The 25476-nt window shown below is 37.2% G+C and overlaps 1 protein-coding gene across 2 annotated transcripts; it reads left to right on the forward strand.

The window, feature by feature from the left end:
- The first annotated feature begins 3316 nt into the window (after positions 1-3316).
- On the forward strand, positions 3317-25204 carry LOC134666428 (transcriptional regulator ovo-like). Of its 2 annotated transcripts, none has more exons than XM_063523578.1 (4): positions 3317-3701; positions 20647-22346; positions 22695-23120; positions 23383-25204. In XM_063523578.1, the coding sequence occupies exons 1-4, from the start codon at positions 3539-3541 to the stop codon at positions 23566-23568; spliced, it is 2475 nt and encodes an 824-aa protein (XP_063379648.1). In that variant the 5' UTR covers positions 3317-3538; the 3' UTR covers positions 23569-25204. The 2 variants fall into 2 exon arrangements, with proteins under 2 accessions (XP_063379648.1, XP_063379649.1); XM_063523579.1 differs by having other exon boundaries at positions 3319-3701; positions 20647-22289.
- Positions 25205-25476: the final 272 nt, after the last annotated feature.

A 25476-nucleotide genomic window follows, 5' to 3' on the forward strand; every position in this document is an offset into this window, starting at 1 on the left:
TACATAGAAATAAAAACACGAGAAACACGTTTACAGAGTCAATTAAATACAACAAAGGCGAACTTATCCCTGAATGGGATCTCTTCCAGTTAAATGGTAATTTATAAATAAATCAACTTCGCCGGCTTTGGCTCCAATATTGGTTCAAAATACAGGTCTGTGGTTAAACTTGATTGAGGTTAGCGTTGCCGAGAACTTGAGGTGAGACGCGGAGCCGGCGCATTGCATTGCGCAATCTCCCGCGCAGCGGATATAAGAAGTTCTTAATACGGTATTTTATCGCTTTTAAAGTTACTACTAAATATAGAATATCTATTTACGAGTAACACATTATTTTAATTACTTAGGTGCCATAATGCACACGATCTTTTTCATCGCGTTCAAAATATATATGAAATAGTCCTTCGAACCTGATACATTTTATTATTATGGATTGATCTAGATGCCGTGGCCGTGGCAATGGCAAACTTATCTACACATCTGTTTATGTAAATTCTATTTTGCGACCGTAACATTAAAACATTGTTGTATAAACTTGTATATTGAAATTCCTAAATGTTAGATTTTATTATTTTCAAAAATCAAGAATAGAAAAATAAGTTACAATGTATATGCTATAATATTTGCTTCTGGTATAAAAAAACCAAGAACTTTTCTTATGTTAAAGTACTTTATCAAATTTTACTTGCCAAGAGGAACGAATTACATCTAAGACGAGTTGGAGTTCAACAAACTCGTATTTTCTAGTTTGATGGTCGGGCGAGAGGTCCCGAGGTTTGCACGAAGCTCCGAGTGGCACGCCGCTTGGGCACGTGGAGCGTCCGATTTTTAGCCGGATAATGTCATGGGAATGGTCACGCTGAATTTTGACGTGCCTAGTTTTATTGATCGTAAGGATTTCTGATGTGATTGACAACCAATGAAATCACGAGTCGTAAAATTTAAAGAAAAATGTTGGATGAATTACCTAGCCTATTTTTACAACGCAGGTAGCCATATAATAATGTAGCACCATTAGATAAGGTAAATAAATAATTGAATTTTATCAAGAAAGTACATAATGACATTGTTCAGACTAGACCGGCAGGCGGCGGTTAGATTAATGCGCATAAAAGTGTACATAAGTATTTAAAACCTTAAGCTAACTATAGTAGGTAGGTATATGAATTAGCAATTTTGCATCTAGTTCTTCATATAGTGCATATAATCCTTTAAAAAAACTCGGGTCCATACAATTATACGTAATCATTTATATAATCGGTAAATTTAGCTTAATGATACATAAGGAGCAACTATTTATATCTTATTATTTTTTAATTGGGCCGTTTATTTCAGTATACCTACCTACATACCTGTAAAGTCAGCGTCGAAAACGGCGGCGGCGCACGCAAAAAACGCGTTTCATTTTTTACCTAAGTGAAAAAAGTAAACAGAGCCAATTCGGTAGCATATTACGGTTTTATTTTATTTGCTTTACCAAAACAACCTCTTGCCACTTTATGGAGTCGTTAGTTGCATTTTTAAATAAAAATGATTTATGATCCCATGAGGAAGATTTATTTCACTTTAAGTTTTAACATTGATTAGGGCTCAAGATATACCTAAAGCTATAGTTAATTGCTAAGTAGATTTGGAAGATATATAGGTATATTTTTTGTAATGTTAAAGTTCCTCGATATTTTTTTATTATGCAATTTTCATGGCTCTATCCCCATGCCTGTGCTACATCATCAATAACTACAGAATTTAAGGGGCATGCTATAATGTTTTTCAAAACATTTCTACGTATTTTCTATTTTGCTAAACACAACGGAATTCTTCGGACGAACCTAAATCCCAACATAGCGTTAACGGAGTGTACAAACCCTTGCAGATTAGTGCGGTTTTAAATCCCAAATCCTACATCTCTATTTTAAGTGTTACATCACGTGGAAAAAACACAAAACCGTTTTGTATTTAGAACTCTTTTCCATAAAAAGTTACTTATCCGACAAACGATCCTTAGTCCTACATTGTGTTTAACAAATCATTTCACAGCTCGTTTCTTCAAACAAGTATTTGGAGTTTTTGAAAATAAGTAACGTATTATACTTGCTTTCTTTGAGATATATTATCGCCGACCTGTAACTATTCTTCTTCAGATATATCCTCGTATACCGGATACCTATCAATGCTTACGGAAGTGTTAACACTCCAACTACTCCAAGTGATTCTTAACTACTCATATTGGAAGCTTCATAGAAGAGATTCGAAGTATTTAACACCTAATCTCCTAATAATTTTTCCAAGAAATGATGCATCATTTCGCCGCGTGTCAGAGAAAAGGCTCCTTTCGTCTATTGATAGTGGTGCCTGGTGGAAATGCCGCAAACGTAGCGTCATGCCTCGAACATGTAAATATCAAACAAAGACGCCGCATCTCTTGCAATGAACTAAACAAAAAGATAATAATTTCAACGTCAAAACTTGGCGCAGACAATACGGGCTGTAAAAAGTGTTACTTACTTTATAACCGTAATACTGTTTCCTTTTTCAAATACTTTTCACTGATTGCAACCCCATACAGGTCTATTCTATTGTTTTGTAAACTTACCGTTGATTGAAGGGATGCCGACAGCCGTTTCTGTAAAGTCTATGCCTACAGGGTAAGTTTAGTAGATAAGGAAGCATGTAATGAATATGCAAGAGATTATCCGACAATTTATTTATTTCAGATTGCTTTTTCAGCAAAAAACAAAGGCCTTGTTGGTTAGTACCGCTTCCAGTCTCATCATTATGCTAAAATTTATCATCCGCCTGAATATATAATATTATTGAGTAACTTCTCAAGGATTTGGGTTCGGGGTGATTCATTAGTGACTCCAATGACACATATATTATTGCGAATGATTTTCCATTTTGCAAATTAGTTGAAATTATTGGAGACATTGTTGGAATTGAGTATACCTTGAGATCTTCTTATTCCTAATAATATATGCATAATTATTTATTATGTTAATATGAATTAAATATTTTATTTCCTTTCAGAAAATACCTCGGGTGTATTATGGTAGGCAACTGCTACACAACTCAGTCAAGTCGTCGGAAAACCAAGAAGGGTCCCTAAATAAAAAGGCATTGTTATTGTTGACAGGATAACGTCTTAACACAAAACTGCACTTTTACTGTTGTGTAAGTGCAGAGCGGTGCCTGGACAGCATGGAGCGCGGTGCTTATGGCCGGGCTCGGGCTGCGCGGGCGCAGGAGGCGGCGCCGGTGCGCGCGGCGCGGGGGCCGCGGCGGCGGGGGCGGACCTGTTCTGGCAACGGTGTCGCGGGCACCGCACGCACTGGCGTTCGCTCAGTCCTCTTGCATCGGCCAACGGTACTGAACGTGCGCCGGCGCACAGCTGCGACGCACCAAATAAACAAACGCACAGAAACTTGCCGTGCAGTGTGTACAATGCAAACTCGTGTTGATGCTTCGGCGGGGTGAACTTACAGACTTAGTGATCTAGACTAATTTAAGGATTGAGTGCAGTGTTTATTGAAACGCCAAGATGCCGAAGATATTCCTTATCAAGAAGCGGATGCATGACCAGCAACTGGGGTTGCAGGAAGGTCAGGAGCTGCTCGCGAGCAAGGCGGACTCGCTCTGCCCCGGCTCGCCGCTCGACGACGGCCCCATCGCTCTCCTCTCCAAAAAAGACAACGATTGCGGTGGTAAGTCTCCACCAGCCGTCGCCCACATAATGCGTCCATTCATCGGTCCAGACTATCTGCATATGGCTAACGTTTTAAATTATTCAATTCATGGTTATTGTATCAGAACTCTTATTTCCTGGCTGTAACTGTTACTTTATCATCATTTTTGACACTGACCTCATCCGTCTGCTGCCTATTGTATTTTAATTCAACTTCAAACGGGTCGCTTTCTTAGAATTTATTTAGCGATAGGTAGATATTTGGTAGGTATGTGCTCCATAACAAGAAAAATACCTATAGTCTGTATCTTTCGGTATTTACATAAAAGTAAACAAAATCTACCCTCAAATGGCTCCTTAAGCCAGTTGAGGGTAGACGAAAATATTACATGATCAAATAATGTAGGTAAAAGTCAGGTCATTCATCGACAAATCCATACGGTTTTGTATTTGGTTGGTTAACCACTAAATGTTATAACTACCCAAAAATATACAAATTGTTTATTTACATTTATTTAAATATCTAAAGATACAGAGTAAGTATACAGACACATTTCCAATCGATTTCTTCTGCCTACCTCCTTATCCGTGTTTTACCGAAACTACCTGAGAGCAGAATTAGCGCGATCCCAATCTGGCATTGTGACGATTTAGTGTTGAACTGTTGCGGGTTGGAAACATTCAAGTTTTTTCTTCATTCTTAGAATGTTAACATTACAAGCAGAGATAAAACAAAATTTCTAAGTAGTAATGGTTTATGCACAAAGCCGTGACGAGTGGCGAAAGACAGGGGAGGCCTTTGCCCAGTAGTGGGACACAACACAACACAATATAGGCTATAAGAAATGGTTTATAAGATTATAAGGTTCAACCCATTCACCGGTATCGGAAAAAAATAGTAATTAACGTATAGTATACTATACTATAGGAAAACCGTTACTAATGTAAATCAAGTAGGTATAAGTTAATGTTACATACAGTTGGAATTATATATTATAAAATTGACGTAGAACACAAACAATCGTGCCTCCGCTCCGTTAACGGTCCGTCCGCGTGAATCACTCTTAACTGTCGTGTTTTTTCGCATTTCCACACTATGTTTATTCTCAATGACATGTTAAAATCCGAAGCTATAGTTTGCACGGGACTTGACACTTCGTGAAGACTGTTGCTATTTTTGATGACATTGAGACCACCTACAAACATCCTGATAGTGTAATTTAATGTATGATAATGTAATTTTATGTTAGATAAGTTTTGTAAATTTGATAGGTACCTAGTAGACCTATACCCTTTGTTGACCAACTACGGCTGATTATTGATGATGATGATGTCGAAGACGATGATGAACTAATAGTTTTGTGACGACGAAAACTTAGCGAGGCATTTGCATTTTATTAAATCATATTTTGAATCGTAACACTGAGGTATCCTAGAGGCTTATTCTGATTGTAATAACAGGTTATGAATGTGATCAGCGGTGGTAGCATGGTCGCATTTTTATCGCCTGTCACTTTTGCCAGAACCTGTCATACTTGTGACGTGACGAGCATGGTGAGAAGCGATAAATATGCGACCGTGCTACCGCCGGATTCGGTTTCAATACTTTCAATATGATTTGTCAGCTGTCGAAAGTGTCAATTTTGGTTGAAAACAATCAAATTCATAACCTGTTATTACAATCAGAATAAGCCTCTGGATCCTAATGAAAATATAAATAAGTGGAGTCATATTGGGCTGGGAGTGTTTTAAATAACATACCTACCTATTTAAAATCACCACGATCTTTTTATAACGCTTAGCTGCTAATAATCCCGACTATTCTTCAGGTATCTAAATCTTTTATTCTCCCCTTACTTAATCCTAAAACAACGGGCGCATTACTAATGACTTAGCCTAAAAAGATAATAATGGGTTTTTATGATAACCATGTAAAAGCTTTTAGTGTCCCAACTCCCAAACAATGGACGTTTCTATCTCTTATGTATGTGTAATAACACTAATAACACTAACACACTCATCGTTTTCTAGTTTCGTCTATTTTACCGTAGAGAACTAGGTATGTAGGGTCAGACCAAGCGAAGTTGGTAATGATTTTGAAAGCCCAAGTGTTAAGTAAACGGCAAAATATCATAGAAGTTTGACGATTAAAGTAACTGCACCGTGTGGGCTCTCAAAATCGCTGCTCAGCTTAGTCGGACTCTACATGCCTATATCCCATTCCGGTTCCTAGTCGCTTTTATAATAGGTAGGTATATGCCTATACATATGAATACTGTATGAGCGTTGTACACATTTATTGTACGGTAAACTCGTTCACGTCTATACTATAAGTAGAAATCGTAAAGTTAAGAGTCATCATCATCATCTCAGCCACAAGACGTCCACTGCTGAACACAGGCCTCCCCCTTGGACCTCCATAAGTTAAGAAAAAAAAGAGGAAGGAAGAGGAAAGTTAAGAGTATAAACAGCTAATTTTTACGCTGCACACAGGCGGGATACACTTATTCAGTACATAAGACTCAAATAAGACGTGTCCACGGGACGTTAACTTTAGGTGTTTTTAACGCAGAAGGGAACTTACTGTGTTTGACTCATGAATATGAAGATTCACGCACTATATTTTATGACTACGAGGAACGAGATTGGCAGGTAGACTATTTATGTTTCCAACGAATATATTAAATTAGGTACAGTCAGCATTTATTGATGAAACAACGGGCCAAAAGTATCTGCCACCCTGAGATAAATCTCTACATTTCGCGTTCAAAAGTATCTGTCAAATTGTTCTACCTAGAGAGATATTTTTTTGATAAGCTGTTTGACAAGAAAGAAAAGAAATAACTGATTTGCAAGACCGAAGTGATCCCATAAGTGTTCCGTGAACAAAGTTTTGTACGGAACACTAAAAACAAATAAAAGGACAGCTTGTAATGCCATGGTTGCAATAAACGATTATGATTAAGTGTAGATGCTTTAGATTTGAGGCGTCATCTGATCAGCTACTTGTGATGCTGACTGTACGAACCAGTCAAAGCCCCCGATGCTAACACACGACCACGCGACAACGATCACACTGCCGATGCCGGTACGAGACAGGAATCGACCGGATGATGTCGGAGGTGTCAATGATTGCAGGACAATGGCGGCACTTCCGGTGAACCCGCTTTGTATTTAGGTTAGTCACAATCCCCGCCATTTTAATCTAATTAACTTCACACACGTACGACATTTTCATTTATTGGCTAGCTTGATTCATTCATGCGTCTTCATCGAGGATTAAATATACTGAAATAACTTTTACTGTTATTACGTTAACATCTAATTCCATAGTTTCTACTCGGCAAGAACATATATATACCTATGTAGATAAGTAATAGATATACTAACTTCATATGCTTTCCTAGGATTGAGGTGACGTCATAAGGCGGCCGTCTCCATACAAATATCCATATTATTTAGTATGGAGACGGCCGCTATATGACGGCACCGCTATCCTAGGAAAACCGATATATAGCAATGAAAGTAAATTAGACTAAAGAAAAATTAGGATAGGTAATATGATTAATGTAAATACAAGCATTTATTTATTATCAGTACATACAACGTTCATTCGCTGTAAAAACAAACAAAATAAAACTTAAAAATAAAAAAAAGTTTTCCGAAATTGACAACTTCAACTTGCACTATTTGTCGTTATGTCGTCCTATAACAAGTTTACTAACTAGACACACCGTAATTATCTTAATTAAATAACAAAAGAAACTAATTTAACCTTGCATATACGTCGAGTGGGTTTCTACTTCGTTAACCGAAGGTCTATTTTAGCTTAATTATAGTTCTTGTTCCTTTTCAAATAAACACGTCCCAAAGACCCTTAAAAAAAAGCAAACTCCATACTTATGAAGTTCTTACAAACTTTCAGGCCAACTCGAGTTTTAGTTACTAGATCTGATCCGAATAAGATACTGAGTTGTCGGTGTCAAAAGTGAAGGAATGTCACTTTAACATTGAGATCATTATCATATTGTAAACAGATCTAATAATTAAAACTCGAATTGGCCTGTACTTACCATTAGGGAGCCGGTCGGTGCATCTGCGTGACATTATACAGGCTAAAGGGCGCAATAGGGATGAACGAAGTGAACTTATCGCAAATACAGGTGAGGGGACACCTGTGGCTTAGGGGCGACATACAAAGGTGGTACAAGTGCAAGTGCATAGGGGAAGACGCGAGGGGCGGATTGTTTACTACAAATTTATAAATTAATGTTTAAATATATTTACACAAACGGGTCTGCCGCGATATAATTTCATTGTTAAATATGTGTACAAAACGCGAGAGTTTAAAATGTTTAAATAACACTTCAATCAATATAAATATATATATTTTTTAATTTGAGCTTTAGATTTGGTAATTAATAATGAACCCAACGAAATAAGACAAACATACAGACTAGGTGACAATGTCGTCTCGTTAGCGTCAGTACAAAAGACTTCAACGGGTTGCTACTCATCGGATGCTTTCAAAAATATCATCAATAATCATGTTACACTTTATTTATTGTCAATATTATAAATGGTAATGAAGTGCTGGTGGCCTAGCGGTAAGAGCGACTTTCAACCCGGGGGTCGCGGGTTCGAACCCCGGCTCGTATAACCGTCATACCAATGAGTTTTACGGAAGTTACGTACGAAATATCATTTGATATTTACTCGCCGCTTTTCGAAGAAGGTGAAACATCGTGAGGAAACCGGATTAATCCCATTTTCCTCTTTGGGTTGGAAGGTCAGATGGCAGTCGCCTCCGTACAAACTAATGCCTATGCCTTACGTCAATTCTCGGGATTAGTTGCCAAGCGGACCCCAGTCTCCCATGAGCCGTGGCAAAAGCCGAGACAATGCGAGAAAGATGATGATAATTATTCATGGTAATTCGTTATTATTCAGTGCGTGCAATGTTTTATTTAGTATAACATTACAAGCATTACAGTTATAAGCCACACTGTACTCTAAATGTACACACACAGTACATATAAGTCATATAACTATTGTTACATTTGTTACTAACTGACAAGGGTAAAAACTAAAAGTGTAGTATCTTGTGATGAAATGTCACAAAATACGAGTACTTAAATAATTTGAACGGATTCTTTTTAATAATTAGGTAAACGTTAATTCAGTATTAGCTTATAACTGCATTCCTTTAAACGTTTGCAAGAAGCTACCAATCAACCTAAATAAACATTAATTACACGACGAGACTCTAATTGTCTTGTAACGATTACGAATTTGATTATTGCTTATAGTATATGCAATATATGCATCTACTTGTCCCAACTATTCAAATGTGGCTACGGATATTTGAATGCCGTTTTTAATTACTACAAAAGAATTTAACTTGTTTTAAAGTCATTACGGGGACATTAATATTAGAATGTTATTGACACTAATTGCCGTCAATCGCGTATTACTTATGTCACCTTCGCTGATTTTAAATATTTAGGCAAGCGAGGAACTTGCAATTATACATACTTAGGTAGATTAGGTAGTGGCATAGATTCAGAAACTACAAATATGTATACGCAAAGACTCAATCCAAATATTGCCTTGTAATAATCCCGTACGTGCTTAATGCTTTTAGATTTATTTATATAGGTATACCGGGTGTGGCCTGTAACACGAGCAAATAATTTAAACATAGATTGTACTCGTCAAACGGTGACACTTTTGTTCAACAACTTTTAAAAATTATGAAGTATTTAGACTCCCTATTTTACATACAAAACAAATATTATCTTCAATGGACGCCATCCCTACGCCATATCATTGTGATTGACGTTGCTTGTCACGCCTTAAACATAACAAAATTCGCAATACATTGCGTCTTAGAATAAACTTTAAAGTGTATTAAAAATCAAACCACAAGTTATTTTTAAAAGTCGCTGAACAAATGTTGATCAGTATGAGGAGTACAGCCTACAGTTAAATTTTTTGCTCGTATTACAGGCCACACCCGGTACATTTTCTCAAAGCTTACTACAGAGGTTAAGGTAACATTCGGGCGGCAACTGCTGCAGCGTTGCTGGTGCTTCACAATTTTCTTACGCACAGACGGTTTTACACGTTTTGCCAATTTTCGATCTCCTATTCCACAGATGAAATATTTCAAATCTAGCATAAAATAATCTCTATACTTCGTTTTTTTTAGCATTAGAAATTAGGTAAACAATCTTGATGTGTCTTTTAATTGAAAAACACATTTTAAAAATAAGTTACGGCAAATACGTAACAATTATGAATCTAATACGATCATTTATATTCTCCTGCTTTCAGAAGTAATAGTTTTTGATTTTTAAAAAGCGTTTTTCAGTTAAAAGACATGCCAAAATCGCTTACCTTCTTGCAAGTTCTTTCTAATGCTGAAAAAAACGAACTATAAGGTGTTTCCGGGCGATTCGGAACACCTACTTCAGAATGTAGGATGATTCTGAAAACCACCTACACACCCATCATATTCGAGACCATTTTAGGAATTACACGAATTCATACACCTTTAGAAAACATAAAATAAAGCTTTTCAAAGGCAAGACGCAAACAAAATACTAGAAACAAAAGGTTACCTATTAGGGAATGCAAATCGGTTATTTTTTGTATGGAAATAACCGCGGTTTCGGTTAATAACCGATTATTTCCATACAAAAAATAACCGAAATTAACCGATTTGCATTCCCTATTACCTATACAACATGGTCTATCGTTTAAATAAACAAGAGCCCTATAATCTACCGGTAATAAACTATTATAATGCTGGCAACAATGCTTATCGCTACCATGTTGCCACTTGCCATTTACGAACAGTAAAAAATCTGCATCTCTTCGAAGAAAAAAACAGTTCCACCATGTGGTCGTCTGCGCTATTGTAGCGCGGCCCATTGTGTTGGACGTTGGACCTGCCTTTTTATTTTTGCGTTTTATTACGATTACCGAGTAGGTATCCAAAATACGAATGGACTCTGAATAAAAAATATTCTTATATAAATATACAATGAAAGAACATATTACGTTGATGGGCGTTTTCAGAAATAAATATCGAAAACCCGATTCTCACAGATCCCGGTGTTTTTGGGTTCTTTCAACTCAGAATCACTAGCATATTCAATTCTGATGATAAAATAAAATGTCCCAAAAATTTGTATGAAAATTGTACATTCCCACATACAAGTACAAACACGCACAACAAGCACGCACACAAGTACGCACATACAAGTGAAAAAAAATTCATACTAAAACGTGACGTAATGGAATGGACATTTTGGGACATCTTTTTTTAATGGTGGGATGGAGAATGCTGTCGATTCTGAGTAGAATGAGCCCAAGAACGTCGATGTGAAAGTATCAGGTTTTCAATATTTATTTCTGAAAACGCCCTGATACGAATCTCTCTAGATAATGTAAACATTTATAATAATATTATACTTAATGTAAACAGCAAACGAGCGTAACAAAAATCACACAATCTGTTAAAGCTAGTTATTAAAGCTTATAAATATTAAGGGCGTTTATTTTTAATATGAAATGTATCTAAAATTTTCAACATTTATAGTGAGTTGAATAATATTCTCATTGAAGTATTCTTTCAATCACATTAGCAAGACGGTAATTAGATCTTAATTAAAATTACTTTACTCTGAATTGGTGGGAAGATCCGGCGCAAAGAAATGCAAGCCGCCGCTCATCAAAGAGTATTAAGAGTACTTTATGTTGTTTTTTGCAAAAGCTGTAAATCTTTGTTTTATACTCTTTTGCAACATACACATGTATGCTTAACATTTACATATACGTATGCTTAAAGAAACATGTTTAACTATTAGCTATGAGAAAATACTTCATTCGGGGTTGCTTTACAGGAAATTTGTTTTGAAGTGTCAACATCCGATCTAGAGGTACACGGTCGATTGCATGCCATCGCTATTTTGTTTTTGCAATAACGAGTCTTCTAGGAACACCGGTCGAAGCGCCCTGGTCGGCACAAGATGCGGGACCGGCATTTAATTGGCATTCGCCCGTTTAAGCCAACACATCTGCTGATACTCGCACCTCGCCTTGTCCTTAGCAAAGCGTAATTACTAGAGATGTCCCGAATAGTGAGTTTGGCCGAATACCGAATATTCGGCATGAAATGCGAACATTTTGAGTCACAATTTTTATGAAAACTGTTCGCCAACAAATCAAACGTTTGCTAACATATATTTTTATGTTGAACAGAATCAATTAATGTAGTTAGAGTCAATCAAATCAGACCCATGATAAAAATAAAATATTCTGTAATCAACAAATGCTCAAAAACGTACCATATATGGTATTTAACTAATTTTCCAAGAATACATTATACACCTAGTTTTTGGTTATTTTTTTGTGTAATTTTTCTTTTTAGGTAGGTGCATCAGGCATTCGGTATTCGGCCGAATAGTAGGCAACATTCGGCCGAATACCGAATATTCGGCAAAATGGCCGAATAGGCCGAATACCGAATAGTTGCCGAATATTCGTGGCATCCCTAGTAATTAAGTGAAACATTAAAGTTACGGAATTAATAGCCATTATGATCTATGTTGACTCACCGTAATATAATAGGTAATAGTAGTTTCATAGTGCGGAAGTGCGGTATCTTACAAACATTTGCGTCTATGTAGTTCAGAACAAAACATGTTTTAAATAATGATGCCGATACGTCACGGTTCAGACATAAATCATGAGCTATAACTATAATATCCACTCCATTTTGGTCGAGTAAAGCTCATCAATTAGCGAACCTGAAAAGGTAGATACAATAGTTCTCGCTTAAGTATTCTAAACAAACACATAAAAGAGGCCATAAACCGCAATAATAACTGTATGAGCGTTTTCTTAATGCAACCATCATTACCACGTAGTTACTGGACGGCGTCACCGGAGCGAGGACGAGAGGGGGGGAAGGGGCGAATCCAATCGTTTAAATTGCGGAAACAATAAAAGTAATAAAACGCGATGTTCACGTGATTGATATTATAAAAAATAAAATCATCCCGCACGCCACTTTTACAATTTATGTGCTTGGTGTATGACGCTAACGGGGAATGCTAGTAGGTATTTATTTGGGTACACATGTCTATTATTGATCGGTACCTACACAGTCAAACGGGATATACTCGTATACTTACCTACAACCTGATATAGTCTCAGTCTCACTAATGTAATGTATGATTAAAAGTCACATCTTTAGAAACAGGAGACTCTGTTCATGTTTAGGTAATGTATCCCTGTGATTATTTATATTTGTCATGGAACGGAAAGCTTTGTTATCGGATACCATTAAGGACCATCAAGACCTCGGGTTTATCTACTCAAAATGAACTTTCGTTTCCTCAGTTTTAACTAATAAATAAAAAAGTATGATGGGAATTATTGAATTAAATAAAGACGAATAATGGTATATTAAAATCAAATGCAATAAATTGCGACAAGTAGCGATTCAGAATAAAATAAATAAAACAGAGCCTACATGCTTACACGTCGCGAGCGTAAGGTCATCTCAGCCATTGTTGTGTCGTGCAGCTATAAGAGATAATCATTTCGTGTATTTTGGAGCAATTTGGGTTCCATTGCAACCTTAAAGAGACCGCCCACGGGGAGGTACGCTGAGGACGTCTGTAGTGCGGACAATTACCTACGCTTTATGAGACCAATCTTTTTACAAAATCTTTACCAACATCCGTGTAGCAGATTTATAACTTTTGTAGGTAGTATTCTAGATTTTGAAGCCGATGAAATTTAAGTGTCTCTTTAATTTGTGAATTACTGAATTATTACAATACGATGAGTAGTAGTTGGCTTTGACTTGAATGGTTATTCATAATAGCTGTATATTTCAGGAGCTGATATAGGGTTAGTATGATTCACCCCAGGGGGTTTAGTCCGTGGAAGTCGGACGTACCCACTGAGCTTCTCCCGGGCCAGTGGGATCCATAAAGGATTCCCCCTGGATCATCAAAAAAAAAAGGGTTAGTATGATTAAGGACCTGAGAAAAAATTACTAGGTCGGTAGGGTAAGTTGATGTACCTAATGAAATATGTAGTACATTTTGTTATGATACATTTTCAATAAACCAGTTAACTTGACACTGGTTATTATTACCGGCCATTCCAAAATTCAAATAACGGTAACGGTCTTAACGGATAAAGCCGTAACAAAATTCAAGTTTCCTGCATAGAGCGGGCACACGGCCGATCGAAAACAAGCCGGCGCGGAAGGCCTCCTTGTGGGCGGCGGGTTTTTTCTACTGACTATTTAGAATTATTCGGCAGCCAACCTTGAACATTCGCTAAACACATTTGGGTTATTAACCCTGGCCAAATCTGGTTGTGATTCACGTCGTGAGCAAAATAATAATAAAGGTGTTTAACAGTTTTTGTGACCGTTCGTTTAAAGAGACGGCAGATACAATTGGAACCAGCATTTTTTATTGCACAGGAGCCGCGGCTTGTAACTAAGTTCCGTAGGAGGCGTAGGCGCTCCGAACGTCGCCTCCTATCCAGAGCGGCTACCGCGAAAACCGAAATTCGCAAATTGCGGGGATCTTTCTCTTTTACTCCAATGAAGGCGTAATTAGAGTGACAGAGAAAAATCCCCGCAATTTGCGAACTTCGATTGTCGCGGTTATAGCCCAGGCTCCGTATGCGTTGACCGTTGTCTTTAAGCAATTTTATTGCAAATTACAAAACCTTTTGCTCTTTCAATGTCAGTCACTCGTGTTACAGCATACATTAGCATTACCTACACTAAAGTAAACATATATAATTTTCCGCTAAGCCTTCCATTTGTTAACTGTATATTCTCATATAGCCACGGTTGTATTACACAACATTTCGCACAGGCAATTTCACATCGCAGCGGTCGGCCACGTGTGGACTCCACATCTGGTAAGAAGTCTCCACATGTGACCGAAACCAGGGCACTATAAAATCCGAGACAAAAAATGTCCTTCGGAACGACCTTTTGTCTTGGAGCGATCCTCTCGAACGCTCCATCGATACCGTGTGCTATCGGTACTTATGGAAAAAAGGCTTCAACGGAATTTTATTTACCGGCCGTCCGGAGCGGGTCTTCATAGCTGTTTTATGTTTTATTTAATGCGTTAAATGCTAACAGCGTCCAATAACCTCGCCGCAAGGACATGCTAGTCCGGCCGCAGCTCGTTGGCTCGCTAGTTCAAAAAAGAACTCGGCCCCAGGCTAGTTTTACTGCCGCTTCATTGTCCGTCTACAGGTAAATACGTAATATGTATTTTAGTTCATACATAAAACACTCACATACCTAACGCATTTTAAACAGAATCTTAAAGCTTGTTAAAATATTATGATTAATATTAGACAATCGAACATTCGCCATAAAAACGTGACGCCCTCGAAGGTTTCGGACAAGAGTACTTTATGCTCTGCATTTTAATTGTAACATTGTGCTGTACAGACAGACAGGTCGCAATTAATCATTTCAACGTAATGATTAGAATAACATTTCGTTAGTGATTAATGTCTGGATAATTACTAGGAACGTGAACACCTTAACGCCAATATAATGGTATCAGCTGTAAAAAGAATGTTTTAAGGCTACGTTCATGTACCTATTGGCCAAAACGGCCGACTCACTAATGACTAAATTATTATCTAAACAATTATGTCCGTAATTCATATTTCTTTGGCTGGAGTTCTCGATATCACATTCAAACACATTTGCTATTTGCCAATGTTCAAACGAAGCCGTAATTGTTTATAAAAAGTTGCTACGTTCTCTTATTGTCGAAAAATTGGTTCTAATTTACACGAGGCCCGATAGTTGATGAATTCTCGTACAGTGATCTAACCAAGATGCACTAATTATTGCCAAAAGTGTTGCAAAGAAGGCTGTGTTTAATGGCCAAATAACGAGCGCTCCAAGGTTGCTGTTCCTCAGCAGGAAACCGTAGTACTAATAGATATGGTCATGGCAATTACGGGGCCTTGACTTACCGTTTTAGAATAAAAAACCGCACAACTTTTAAATAGATTAAAGGTAGGAATGAGTTTATGCGTAACGCTTCGCCATACTGAGAATGATTAACAAAGAAGTTCGGAATTGTAGTGCTAATAACTGCCCAAGATGGCGGGTGTTTAGCGTAGAATGCAGGATGACGGCACTTATCAGTCGCTCTTTGTTGGGCATAATAAACCCACTTATGTTCTTTCAGAAATAAAAAGCTAAATAAATTAAATGTATGTAACGGCAGTTTCAAAAAAAACATTCGTATTAGTATTATTTTACTTTTAAGTATCAGACCAGCCGGCCTAGCCAAGGGTACAATCGCTATCGCTTCGACAACGAAAAGTATTATGTCTCTCTATCACTCTTCCGTATTAGCGCGACAGTGACAGTTGCGTTTCGATCGCTACGAAGCGATTGGCATCTTGGCTACGCGGCCTGAGCGGCTACCGCGAAAACCGAAATTCGCAAATTGCGGGGATCTTTCTCTTTTACTCCAACGAAGGCGTAATTAGAGTGACAGAGAAAAATCCCCGCAATTTGCGAACTTCGATTTTCGCGGTTATACAGTCCTGTATCCTACGCATCTTGTTGGTAATCTTATGTTCAGTGCCCCACAGTCCTCACGACACAGGGTCGACCTAGTGTGAGGGCTATTGTTTGTTCTAAGAAGCTGTTGTACATATTCTATAGTTAATTTTAATTTAATTACTAAGGTTTCATGACATGTCAATTTGGAAAACTTATAAACTAAAATCATACTAAATTAATACAAATCAAACCTAAACTACAATATAAAATCGCCCCTCGGCAAGGTACCGTAGACGCTGGCAGCATTACCTCGCTGAATTGCAATGCTTATGCGAGAACATTTATTTGGAAAATAAATATACATACTTATTTGTATTTGATTATTATTGCCTGACTACTGTAATTTTTTGTCTCATTGTTACGGTACAGCTAAGGATGAAAAAACAATCATCCGGTAGTTCGACGCTGTTCGACCCCGTACGAGGCAAACTAAAACGATGCATGCAAATGTGTGATAAGGTTGGCATAACACGACCTGAATGCGTAATGTTTTAGGATGATGTAAAGAAAATTATTTAGGTACTTATAGGTACATAAATACACGGTGTAACATGAGGAAACCGAATAATTTTAACCACGCATTTCTGAGGTCAAAAGAAGGAAAAAATGTAATACGAGTTTAGGTCAATTTCGCCAAAAAAAATTTTTTGTTTTGATTTCTCAATTTTTTGAATGTATTTGTACATAAAAAATAAATGTTATTGGTAAACTTGTTACTTAAAATTGATTTTTACATTTTTTTTTCATAAAACCTTTTTGCAAAGTGTTACTTGTCACTTTTTGACATCTATCAATAAGGATATTTAGACTACGTCCCATAGCAGCAACATTACCATCAAAAAGGCCTTTTACATTATGTAACAACAAAAACTTGTTTATTTTTAAATTTATATTATCTCTGAAACTAGGCGTTATTTAAAAAAAGTTTATTTATTTATTTAATCTTTATTGCACAAAAGAAAAATCTTATAGTACAAAAGGCGGACTTAATGCCATAAGGCATTCTCTACCAGTCAACCTTAAGGCTACGCAGAGAGATTGTGAGCGGTGCTATAATTACAACAGCAAAACGAACAATAAATTACGTATAACATATTAATTACCTATACAAATATACTGTACACATATACTATAATATATATATACATATATAAATATATAAATAAATAACGACGAAACATATTATGAAACTAATAATACACTAAGATTTTTTCATTCTTATAGGACATTTTTGTCTCTAAATATGATCAGGAATACGCTGTTAAAATTATTCGGTTTACTCATGTTACACCGTGTATATGCGATACAACCGCGAACAGAACATAGTACAGAAGACTTGTTACACGTGTTTTTCACTTAATGACTTATTTAAAACAAAAATAAGTCCATATGATTTTACTACGTGTACCTAAATACATCATTATTTACAACAAGCACTCACGTCAGACCTTTTATACTAATAAAGAGGGTCAATTATTTCACGCCAAGGTAAAACTTAACCACGAAGCATTAAAAATAATAATATTCAAATTAAGTAAGAATTGAAAAAGGTCGGTGACGTGTCCATGTTCATGCTCATACTCATACCCATGCTTATGCTGTTTTCATTCACCTAACTATGTACTCTCATTACATATTTCTCAATAGTATGGTTTGTGACGGCAAAATCTGACACTTACATATTTCACCTAGCCCCCCTATCCAACAACCTGACCAACCGCCCGATAAGGAACTTCCTTCCAATATATCTCAATATCTATTACCGAAATTGTTTTCTGTCGATAATGATCGACACACCGCAAAGCAAATAGGTATTAAATAATAGTTTGCAGTCAACGATTAACGTTGTAGCCATCAGGTATAAATTAAGGTAGAATGGTCGGTAGTTTTTTTTTTTTTGTATTCAAACCTCAAGGCACTCTGTTAGAAAAAAATATTAATACCATTATGGGGCAATATTTTTTTTTGAGATGAATAAAGTTTTATTATACAAAAGGTTAATGGTACATAAATAATCATACAAAAGTAACTTAAATATATCTAAATATTAAAATATTTTAATCTAAAAGGCCTCCGCGGGCTGTACCGGGTGCAAAGGTGCCAATAAATTAATTTGATTTATATAAAATTTAGTATTTAAGTATCCATATGAAAATCGCATGAAGTAACCTAAAATAGGTTAGTATTAACATTTCTTGGACGGATTCGTACCGTTTCCCGTAAATCCGCTTACCGTAAATCACAAAATATAAACGTATCGCCTTTAAGAACGATTTTACATAAATCTAACTCACTTATAATGTCATATGCATCTCAAATCCCAAAAGGCGTATATCCATAAATAATGTATACAGCATTCCACTCCTTATGAAGTGAATTTTATATTCCAAACCTGTCGGCATGGTCTTGGGCGGGACGTTTTTTTGCTTGCCAACCTACATTTGCATGCAGTTATTTACAGTAAGTAAACACTTAGTTACGTACCTATATAAATGTATGTACATTGTTAAAGCTTAACTTAAAGATTATAAAATAGAAGCGTAAGCAACGTAGATACAAATACCGTGACATACTCGTACCTATGGTGTATAAAAGTTAGAAAACTGAATTAACTTTACTGTCAATAAATTGCGCTGCATAAAGAAGGTAGAGTCGTTGGACCAAGCTAACTCTATAATGGCATTTGCAATAACAAAATCATCGTAATGTCTTCATTAATATTGTCAATTTTTTATGAAGATATGGCGTTTATAATGATACTCCCTTACTTCGTACCTATAGTACCTAATAAATAGTAATTTTTTTCTATAATTATCATCAATTCATCACATAGAAGAATATAAGTACATATTTAATACCTAATATTATTTAGACATAGGTAGTCCTTCAATTGCAGCTTAACCTATTCCGTTTTGTTGATTCTGATCAACAACGAAAACGACTGTCAATGACAGGTTCCGAGAAACCATCGTCCCGCGTAGGACGCATATTTCAAACCAAACATACAATATTTACATGCACATTTGTGCGCCTTAAGTGCTGCTATAAACCTCGTCCGTGTCTTCACACAAAGCGTCCTTTTGGTGGAATATCGCGCAACAAAAATATGGTACGCTATGCTCGGGTCCCGTCACGCCTCGCTGACTAGACGCATACAATTACGGACCACGCACAAAAAAGAGTCCCAACAATGCAGGCTTCGTCCTTGAATCAACAAAAGCCGAGAAAGGGCAAGGGAACTCGTTTAAGCCAACCTTGGGACTTTCACTGACGCATTTTTGCTACAAATCTCTTTTTAGAAATTCATTTAGCGCAAAGCAATTAGTTAGGTATTGTTTCAAAATTACTATTCGATATCTCCTGTTCTAGCGAACTGTTAATGAAATATTTTCAAGTTTTTGCAACTGTTTTTGATTACAATATACAATTATACATATGTATTATTAATATGTATACCTAATCTTGAAAAAACATAAGCGTATGTGTACCTACTTGCACACACACGATTACATGAGATGATATTCATAATTATACAAGTGTAGAAAATATGTATAGAAGGTATACATATTTTCTACAGGGTTCTTAAGGGTCAAAATTAAAATAAAACGTGATTCAAGCCTCATCGCTTCCTTAGTCTTAAAAATCCTAAAACCAGTTGGTGAAATTTTGCCTTATAAAACCGAAGGGTTAAAATATGAAATTTATGTTAGTTATTTGTGCACTAAACTATAGTGACTAACAGGAAGTAGCGACACCGGCTGAATAGATTGGCCAGCTCTGGCCTGGCGTCAATGGTTGGCAGATTTGGGTCGAGATTGGATTTGTCACTGACGCGCCAATTACAATGATGCGACACACACATACACAACTACGGTGGGTGTGTATGCGGAGGCGAATGTTACCGTTATGGAACATACCAGTGACGTCAACGAGGTCTCATGCCTCCGACGCAACACGCATACATTACTAATAATCCGAGGACATTAAATATATAATATTGTATTGTAAGATAAATGAATTTTCAAAATATTTTTGTACCTAATAGATTCTTAAGTAGGTACATAATAAAGTTAGCAGTCTTCGTAGCCTAGTCGGTAGCGACCCTGTTTACCAAGTGGAGGTCCCGGGTTAGAAGATGAGCACACAAATCAATGCCCTTATTTCGGTGCTGATCGCAAATATTTGTTCCAATTTATTATTCGAGCTTACTGTGGGACTTAATATTTAGATAGATCAGTGTAAAGTTGTCCTAGTTGTAATATTTATTTAAATTATGCTTCATTCAATTTAACATATGTTTCTATTTTCATTTCAGATCGTGATGTTTTCGGGGAAAGATCTATCGACCGCGGCAAGAAAGAACCAAGAAAATTTGTTTCATCGATTTTGGGTGGTGACATCCCTTACGGAAGCCACCGGGGTCACGTTCTCACACAAGCAGAACGAAAACAATATACGCCAGTCCTTGTAGAAGACAAGAAAAAAGATGACAAACCTTTAATTAAAGAGGAAAAGGATCCATTAGAAAGCCAATACGTCGTGCTCCCTTCCAGAAGCTCACCATCGCCAGAAACGTCACCATCTCCCAGTATTGATAACAATATCACATGTCAAAAAGTATCAGTAATACAAAGAACACCCTCACAGTCACAATTTCGCGACGGCAAAAAAGATTTGATAGATGTCAGCATTCCAGCGACACTTCCAACAACAGAACCAGAACAGGACCAACCTATTGATTACGTTATTGCGAAAAAGCGGGGTGAAACGGAAGATGAAGAAACAGAAAAGAAAATAAGAGAGCAAAGACGAACGAGCAGTTCTAAAATTGCTAACGGAATTTTAGCGAGACCTACATTAGTGCTAAGAAACTGCCCAGCCAACAAAATCCCTGGAATAATTAGTGCTGCTGCCGGTCATGGTCGATCCACTAGTGGTGGCGGATCTAACGGTGGATCTCAAAATAGCGGTGGATCAGCTAATTTCAGTTCAGGTGGGGGCAGCACTGCTCCTTCATCGGGCGGAGGTGGCGCTATTGGCGGTGGTTCAGGGAGTGGTGGGAACGGCCGCGATGGACGATCAAACTATGGCCCAAACAGTCCGCCGACTGGTAGCCTGCCACCGTTTTATGAAACTCTGGGTCCATCCACGAAGAGCGGCCAGAACTCTTATAACGCTAGTGGTTCCTTCTCAAATGAATTTAATATGATTAATGGCTTTAACATGGACTGTGAAAGTAATGAGAACACAACAAACTTCCCCGAACAAAGTAAACAGTATTCATTAATGCAAAATGCAAATTATGGACTAGCTTTAAAAGACGAAGATATCGATTATGAGAACAAAATGGAGAATTTGGGTGCAATGGGAAACTATGGAAGTAATTTTGATGACTCTATGGTAGTTGATATGGGAGATGACGTCATAGATACGTACCACTTTACTAACACATTAACGTTTCCCGGATCGAACGAAGGTATTTTGGGCAATTTGTCTGATTCGACAGAAGATTTCGAAAACCTGCTTAATAATCATGTAGAACCCATCACTGACTCCGATCTGCGAGAATCATCATCAATTTCACCAGCGTCTGTAGACATTGAATCATTAGCAGAACAAGTAACGTTAAGTAGACAGTATTATGAAAAAGCGAATAACTATTTGGCGTTCGCTAGCCAAGAAGCCGGATCGTCGTACAACTTCGCTAAAGATCGACCGGATTTATTAATGCAACTGAACCCAGCACTTCTTCAACACAGCGAAGGACAAATGCAACAACTGCAAATTCACGTTCAACTGCAGCAAAGACAACAGATCATGTCGTCCCCGGGCTTCCCGTTCAGCCACCCGCTGGAGCTGGACTCGCCCACGGGCGTGTCGCTGCCGTCGCCCGGCGGCAACAACTCGCTGGACGGCAGCAGCCACGTGGAGAGCTCCGCCCTCAGCCCCGCCGCAGCTGTAAGTCTCAAGAAAGGCTCTGGCGCCGATAGCAAAGTCCAAATCTTGCAACACAGGGTAAGCATTACTTGATTTTAAGGCGAAGCTTTGATTCGTTTTTCTCCTTCAATGTCGCTCTCTATATTTATAAAAGAAAGATGACATCGAAGTTTGATAATGAAAATCATTGTTATATTATGCTGAGCCTGAATCAATTTATGCTTTATCTTATTGCAATTTTTTGTTGAAATTTCTTTTATGGACAGCTTCTATTGATTTAGCTCAGCTATATAATTTAATAATGAGTAAAAAGTTCCTCTTAACGTCTTTAATGCAAACCGCGTCATATTTTGATAACAATAGAACAGACTGAGCTGTCCTCATCCTGAGAAATAAAATTTAATCGATGTGTTAACTTCTTTACAGTTGGGATTACCGGCAGAGCTTCCGTTAGAGTTCATCAACGGAGGTCACGGTGTGAAAAACCCTTTGGCTACAGAAGCCAACGCCAGACAACGAGAAGAGGAGAAAAACAAACAAGTATTAGTCAGTGAGGACGACCCAACCAAGTTTGTGTGCAGAGTCTGCTCAAAGAACTTCAGCTTACAGAGGCTTTTGAATCGACATATGAAATGCCACTCCGATGTTAAGAGATATCTTTGCACGTTCTGTGGCAAAGGCTTTAACGACACCTTTGATCTGAAACGCCACACAAGAACACACACTGGAGTCAGACCTTACAAGTGCAATCTCTGCGAGAAATCGTTTACCCAAAGATGCTCACTAGAATCTCATTGCTTGAAGGTGCACGGAGTTCAACACACATATGCGTACAAGGAGCGAAGAACTAAGGTATTTATATAATTTATTTCACTATCTAGTTAAAGAAGAAACCATGATTTAATGTATTAATTCAATAAACTATTTTTTTCTAATTAATAACCTTGTAAATTGTTCATTGGAACTTTAATGTGAACTCTGTAATTTCAATACGATAATAATAAATTACAATAGGTACCTAGCTACAGATTTTCCCATGTTAATTCAGAGAACTTTGGGCTGTTGTAATAGCATGTTTTTGAATTATATTAAATGTGGTATCTGCACATTCCAGATGTACGTGTGCGAGGAGTGTGGCCACACCACGTCGGAGCCCGAGGAGCACTACATGCACCTCAAGAAGCAGCACCCCTACTCCCCGGCGCTGCTCAAGTTCTACGACAAAAGGCACTTTAAGTTCACGAATGCTACTTTCGCCAACCAACTCTTAGGACAGCTACCAATGCCAGTCCATAATTAAATTAACGCGCGCATTTGCACGCAAATTATTCAAATAACATCATTATCCGCCTGTAGCAACTGGCAATAAAACATCGTGTTCTAATAACTATACCATTCGAGTTATATGCATGACTGAAAGGTATCTTTACGAATTTATTCCGTCCCTAATTAGCTGAATTCTATTTTGTTTGTATACAATAGAAATCCCAGTGTTTGTATAGCTCAATTGAATTTTTTTTTATGTGAAAGGACAACATACATGCAGACGGGTCGCCTGATGGGAAGCAGTCTCCGTCGCATATAGGGACTGCGCTCCAGGGAGACACCGATGCGTTGCCGAACGTGTTGTTCTTACTTACATCTTTCTCTAACCCTCATTATATGAACCTTGTTCGTCATAAGCGAACGACTAACCTTAATCAATCGTCTTCCAAGCGCAGTTTTACAACTGTGTGTTCTGTATTCTTTCTTACCGGGAAACAATATCGAAATTCTGTTCCCAATAAAATACCTAAATTTTTAACAGTCAAAGAGAACGCCAATAGCCCAGGCATGACTGCAATTAAAAAATTTAAGTATCGGGTATTATGTGCAATCTTTGGTGATGGTACGGGATTAGATTAACTTTTACTTGTAATTTAGTTTAAATCGTAGTATAAGTTTAGTCATTTACGAATTTTTATATGAAAAATTGTAAGCTTCATTTCAAATCAGCCATGGTGGCAAAGAGAAGATTATTGTATGGTGCTAATGCAAATGCAATGCTGACTTGAAATGAAGCAGGTATGAACCGGATGACACTTCTTGTCCGATTCATTTGGAACGTTGAAAATCAGAATGGTTTTTGATGAATTAATTCCACAATAAGGAATCTCTTTCCTCGTTTTAGTGATACTAGCTTCTAATTATATTTGAAAACATTAACACAAATTATGTCACAAGTTTTACGAGTATGTACCTATAAAGTGTTATGTTTGTCCTTTGTACTTAATATTGAAATCGGAATTTTTTGATTCGAATGTGACTTCCCGTGCGAAGCACACAATGTCGTACCAAGTTTAATTGCATTTCTAGAAAATATTTATATTATTTAAATTAAAATATTGATCGGTTACAGTCTGTGCTGTGAGCCTGTGAGTGTGTGCGAGAGTCTATCTATTGTGATTGTGTAACTGAGTTATTTAATGTGTCGATTGTTATATTGTTAAGGTCAAGTCGTTATATCGAGGATTCGACGGAGCGCTTCCGACTTATAGATTACGATGCTCAATTGATACATTTGCGCTTTCACAGCGAAGCTTGTGGGACCAACTTTGTAAATATGTCTAAATTTATAAATATTAGTTACAAAATTAAAGGATAACGTACTTAATATAGTAGTACCTAATTAGACTAGAATGAGATTTTTAAATGATATTGAAATTTATAGTATTTTGAACAATTTTGTAATTTTTGATAGATCTGAACTTGAAATTGGCTTATCAATAATTAGAAATGAATGCATGTTTGTGATAGCGCAATGCCTCTGTTATACTTGTCTGTTGCATTTACTAGCATTTTTAATCGAATATCAATGTGTTGTTTCTTAAATATTTCAAGGAACATACTCTTTGTTACTCTATATTGATAAGCAATATATAAAGATTAAATACTGATTTCTATCGTTTTATTGTTCATCTAATACGGTTGGCACCCTTCATGCTCTGGACCCCAGCCCCCGCTGTCCGTCTGTCCGTTCATCTAACTGAACTTATAACTTATTATCCAATTGTGACAGGTGTTCCAGTATATGTTGCCTTTATAAAAAATATGCATATCCTGCACTAAATATAGGTACGTTTGATTAAATAGGTAGGTTTATACACGTAGGGGTATGCATGTTCCATCCTTGACCACATATTGGCACTAACCATTATGGGCAAACGCT

Source organism: Cydia fagiglandana, chromosome 8, assembly GCF_963556715.1.
Source record: "Cydia fagiglandana chromosome 8, ilCydFagi1.1, whole genome shotgun sequence".
Taxonomy (NCBI): Eukaryota; Metazoa; Arthropoda; class Insecta; order Lepidoptera; family Tortricidae; genus Cydia; species Cydia fagiglandana.

Bases quoted from the DNA above. Each gene is read 5' to 3' on its own strand.
- LOC134666428 (XM_063523578.1), top strand. From the start codon at position 3,539: ATGCCGAAGATATTCCTTATCAAGAAGCGGATGCATGACCAGCAACTG. The intron at 22,347-22,694 runs GTAAGCATTACT...ACTTCTTTACAG, and splicing joins TCCAAATCTTGCAACACAGG to TTGGGATTACCGGCAGAGCT. The intron at 23,121-23,382 runs GTATTTATATAA...TGCACATTCCAG, and splicing joins ACAAGGAGCGAAGAACTAAG to ATGTACGTGTGCGAGGAGTG.